This window comes from Electrophorus electricus, chromosome 2 (assembly GCF_041902795.1).
Source record: "Electrophorus electricus isolate QZ-2024a chromosome 2, ASM4190279v1, whole genome shotgun sequence".
NCBI lineage: Eukaryota > Metazoa > Chordata > Actinopteri > Gymnotiformes > Gymnotidae > Electrophorus > Electrophorus electricus.
Genome location: NC_137498.1, coordinates 44,236,802 through 44,242,223, shown reverse-complemented (window position 1 = coordinate 44,242,223; position 5,422 = coordinate 44,236,802). Strand labels below are relative to the sequence as shown.

The 5,422-nt window shown below is 36.4% G+C and overlaps 1 protein-coding gene across 1 annotated transcript; it reads right to left on the bottom strand.

Moving 5' to 3' along the window:
• Positions 1-2,052: 2,052 nt before the first annotated feature.
• Positions 2,053-5,016, bottom strand: cacng6a (calcium channel, voltage-dependent, gamma subunit 6a). The gene is given in 5 exon segments (XM_035529479.1): positions 2,053-2,180; positions 2,183-2,263; positions 3,561-3,698; positions 4,254-4,328; positions 4,653-5,016. Coding segments are annotated over 5 exon segments (786 nt in total).
• Positions 5,017-5,422: the final 406 nt, after the last annotated feature.

Genomic DNA, 5,422 nt, shown 5'->3' with positions numbered 1-5,422 from the left:
GCCCTGTCCTGTAATACATTCTCAATGTTATACATTTCAGTATAATTACATTCTTTTGTGAGATGAACCAGACAATAAAGAAAGTACAATAATAATTAGGCTTTCTTCTGTTATTGCCTTTGTTGGTATTAGAAGGCTACAAACTTTAGGAAGTAAATCTCATTACATTGAACTGTATATAGTCTATATGAGACATTATTTTTATGTTTCAAAAATATAGATGAATTTTTAAAATATATAAAAAAATATAGATGACTTTAATTAACTACACCAATACATGCAAATATTAATAATATATACAAATAAATGTACACATATTTGCCAGTGTACATGAAGTATACAGTTGTTTAAAAATAACAAACAAAATTAGGCAATAGATAATAACCTAAAATTGTATTTTCAGCTCTATATGTCTAATAAAAATTGTATAAGTTCTTAAAAAGAGATTAGAAAACCTGTGGACTGTCCCTTATGGGAAATTTGGGTGTGCACATGATTCATTATTATTGATTCATCTACAAAGATTCAATATTATTGGTTCATCTACACAGATTCATCACTATTGGCTCATATACACAGATTCATTATTATTAATTCATTTACCCATGATTCATTATCATTGATTCATCTACACAGATTCATCACTATTGGCTCATATACACAGATTCATTATTATTAATTCATTTACCCATGATTCATTATCATTGATTCATCTACACAAATTCATTATTATTGATTCATCTACACAGATTTACATTTAGCAGACGCTCTTATTCAGAACGACTTACAAAAGTGCTTTGTCATTTACTCATAGAATACATCCTATCCAGTACAATAGGTTAGAGTCCAAGATACCAATGAACTAGAATACTGTTGAAATACAGGGATCACTGCTGATGACTAGAAGTGAAAAACACATATAAACTCTATCTCAGACAACAATCAGTACAATAAACAATAAGTACTAGTTTGTTAGTCAGCAAAGGAGCAGTTAACATCAGTGCAATAAACAAAACCCTACAATAAGTACTAGTTCCAGTTAGTTAACATAGGAGCAGGGTCAGTGGTCATTTAAATATTCCACAAATAGATGAGTCTCCAGTCTGTGTTTGAAGACTGCAAGGGACTCTGCTGTCCGGACAGCAAGTGGGAGTTCATTTCACCACCTGGGAGCCAGGACAGAGAATAATCTCGATGCTCGTCTTCCATGAGACTTGAAGCATGGTATTTCAAGCTGAGCCGTACTTGAGGTTCGAAGTACTCAAGGTACGGATCGGGCTTTGACCATTGACATCATGTATGGAGGGACTAGTCCATTTCTGGCTTGGTAGGCAAGCATCAAGGTTTTAAATCGGAGGGGTGCAGCTACTGGAAGCCAATGAAGGGAGCGCAGCAGCAGAGTAACGTATCAACTTCAGAAGATTAAAGACCAGTCATGACCAGATTTATTACTATTGGTTCATCTACACAAATAATTGTCAATAATTCAATAAGTACTTAATTGGTTAATCTACACAAATTCATTATTATTGATTCATCTACAGAGATTCAATGTTATTAATTCATCTACACAGATTCATTATTATTGATTCATCTACACTAATTTGGTATTTGTTTAGTGATTTCATCCAATCCATTAGTAGTCAAACTGATGATCCAAAAACTTGCTAAATGTTAGTGTCAATTAATAATAAATACCAAAGTCTTTTAATATCCACCAAAATAGTACTAAGTTGGTTCAGAGTTTTGTTTTTTCTTGCTATATTGATTTTATATTAGATATTATATCAGCTGCTGGGTACTGATATTATTCAGGAACTTTGGTTCTAGTTTGTCAGGCTAATCCAACACAAAAATATTCATACTTCTTACGCACATCATAATAACTTTGAAATTATACATAAAAATCATGAAATCTTGTGCTTACTACAGAGCTCAATATAAAGAGCACATTATTAAAATGTGCAACCTAAGAACTGAGGTAAAAAAAAAATATTCAGCACTTTACATTAACCAACAAATTGACAAATATATTCAGTGCTGGCATCTGTATCAATTCACTGTTTCACTTTTTGCCTGAGACTGTGTGGAAGAGCTGTATGGAAGAGCTAGAAGGAGGAATAAAACACCTGCAACTAGTACAACGGCCCCTGCACACCCCATACATTTCACTGACCATGGTGCACCAGTATGGAGTGGTCACTTTCCAAAAACGAAAGAACTGATTGGTGGTATATGATGAGTGACAGGAAGATTAGGACACCTGATTTGAGACAGAAAAGAAGTCAGAGGAAATCAGTGAGCATTTTATTTTTACTGCTGTGTCACAGCATCACATTCTGGATACAGTCATAATGTCCATTTTATCTCAGTAAAGTCGATAAAAGTGAATCATATAGCTATGTTTCTGGGTATATCCAGAAGCTTTTGATTAGTTCAGTTCCTGTGACCATAGCGGTGGCTGAGGTGAGTAGCAACATGTTACATTTAAACAATCTCAAATATGTAACCAAATGAATATATACTTTACTAAACTAATGATAATGTTAATCTATTGATAATATTACTTCGATATAATTGTAAGGAAAGGAAACTGCTTTTTACTCAATTCTATGACTTTTTTTCATTACTGTATTACTTTACATTACTTTATTACTGCTACTCAAGCACATTTGGGAGATAACTACCTTAATGTAAAAACACATACAAAGGGCTCCATATAATCATTATCTTAGAATATTAAGTATTAATCCTAACCATAAAGTATGAAGCATTAACCCTAACCCTACAGTAGTGGTATTAACTCTAACCTTATAGTATTAAGTATTAACACTAATCCTAGAATATTAAGTATTAACCCTAGCCCTAGATTATTAAGTATTAACACTAGCCCTAGAGTATTAAGTATTAGTCCTAACCCTAGAGTATTAAGTATTAACACAAGTCCTAGAGTATTAAATATTAACACAAGCCCTAGAGTATTAAATATTAACGCTAACCCATTAAGTATTAACCCTAGAGCTGAGTTATACATCTGAGCACCAAGCTTGGCAATTTGATTGCAGACGTTTCGTACCCATTCGAGAAGACGTCATCAGTGTGGATTGAACTGGGTTGGTCGGTCTGAGTGTTCGCCTTTAAATAGAGTTTGCTCAAACGAACAACTCAATTATCAACCCGGCCACCTATATTTCGACACATCTCTAACCCTAGAGTATTAAATATTAACCCTAACCAAAGAGTATTAAGTATTAACGCAAACCCTAGAGTTGGGCACAAACCCTGAGCAAGGCGCTTAACCCCCAATTGCTCAAGTTGTAGTCAGTCATAATTGTAAGTTGCTTTGGATAAAAGTGTCAGCTAAATGCCATAAATGTAAATTAGGCATTAACCCAAGCCTTAGAGTATTAAGTATTATGTATTAACCAGAAATCCACAGTATTAAGTATTAACCCTAAGGCTAGAGTATTAAGCCCAGATGACCAAATTAGAATCACATGCAATTGTATAAAGTCTTGGTCTGATAATGATAGTGATCCAAGTTAATTATCACTTAATACCTGATAATGTGAAACACACTGATGCTTGCTTCAGGAAGAACTGTGCTGGTTTACTCAGAGCCACGATGATACAAATGGCCCCCATCACCATGAGAAAAAGAATGCTGATAGCCAGCATGGCAGATGCTGTAGTCAGATCTGCGCAGAAAGAGAGAGGGAAAGAGAAAGGGAAAGGATCACAGCTCAGAAAAGAGCATAATTTTATAATATGTTAAACAAACGCTTTTCCCACTAACCTTCTTAGTGATGTCAATTATACACAAATTGAAAAATAATTTGCAAAAATATCAAATATCAAAACCTTTTTCCATATATTTGTATTATTCACTAGGGAGATCTTAAATTGTGTCCAATTTAGTCCATAAAAATATTTAAATATGCTTTATATACTACAATATTTAATTTGCAAGGAAGCAGATCTGGGATCTACAGATCTACAAGGATGCAATGTGTGCCTGAGTCTCTTCAAATTCATTCAACTTTCATTTCAGACTATTCAAATAGTAAGTTGAAATTCAACTTATAATTGACACCTACATTCATACTGGCAACAGCTGACTCAAATGTAAGAAAATAGATGGCATTGACCATTTTAAACTTCTTTTCAAATACATAGTTTACATTGTAAATCTCTTGATTTGATGACATTATCATTCGGAGAGAGCGTGTTGCGGTAGGGAAAAGCTGACTCACTCTTGTCTGGTATTTTTTGAATCATGACTGTGTTTTCTCCAGTAGTGTAGAACTTGAAGTAGGAGCAGTTCGATTCTGGGATTAATGAGTCATAGTTAATTTAATGAAGAGAACTATGGTCTTGCCTCAATAAATTGGCTCAGGCAAACATTCATGGACTACTATTCAAGATACATATGCTAACAATAGCTGAAGTATTAATTAGGCCAAAGCACATTGTCTTGAACTCAAATATCTGTGATTCTTGGGAAAAATCTCCCAGTTCCACAACGGATTAACTGTGCTTTGTTTCTTTTTTATAAGTATGTTAAAGCTAATTACCAACATGATATTTGGTAAAAAGGTTGGGTTAGCATATCCTGGAGAGTTTTTAAAGCTGTATAACCTTTGTACACTCACCTCCAGGCAGGTCAAGAGGCCCACAGCTTTCCCACTCGGGATCTGCACCAGCAATCCAGAGCGTCTTGCTGCAGTACTTCCACAGGCCATAATGTGCTGCTACACGCGTCTGACTGTCAGAAAAGCCCTTGGGTGGAGAGAGCTCCAGACAGAATTCCGTGCCCAATCCCAGCACAGTCAGTGAAATACCTACCATGGCCACAAGGAACGCCAGCTTGATCTTACCCTCCTGGTTTTCACTCAGGGCGACTGGTGCAGGCGAAGCCACATGCACCCGTCACTCGGTCCGCCTGCCCATGGCAGTCCCGCCAGACACTCAGGTCGGTCTGCCCTCCTCATCCGGCACCTTGAAGGTGGACCACATGGCTCTGTGACAGAAGCAGAAGGTGAAAGGGTGAGGTGAAGGAGCTGATATGGTGCAACTTAGTCTGACAATTAAAGCTCTGCTATTGGTGAACACAGTGGAAAAATATAAGTCAAGCACTGACAGAATAAACAGGCATAAAGTGCAGACATACTGAGGGATCTGCTATGTGTAGTGGAATGACAGGGCACTAGATAAAGGACTGGCAGGCAGCATTAATCACAGTCAGCATCAACAGCCGAACGAATGATGTGGGAAGTAACCGGGGGTGTGGACTCTGCACTGTGACAAGAAAGAATCTTCAGAGTGGCAAAAATTGAAAGTGCCATGGAGAGCGATCGAGATTCAGGAAGTGGGCATGGGGAAGAGGAAAGGACGAGGCTAGGAGTGAACAAGTGCGGTATAT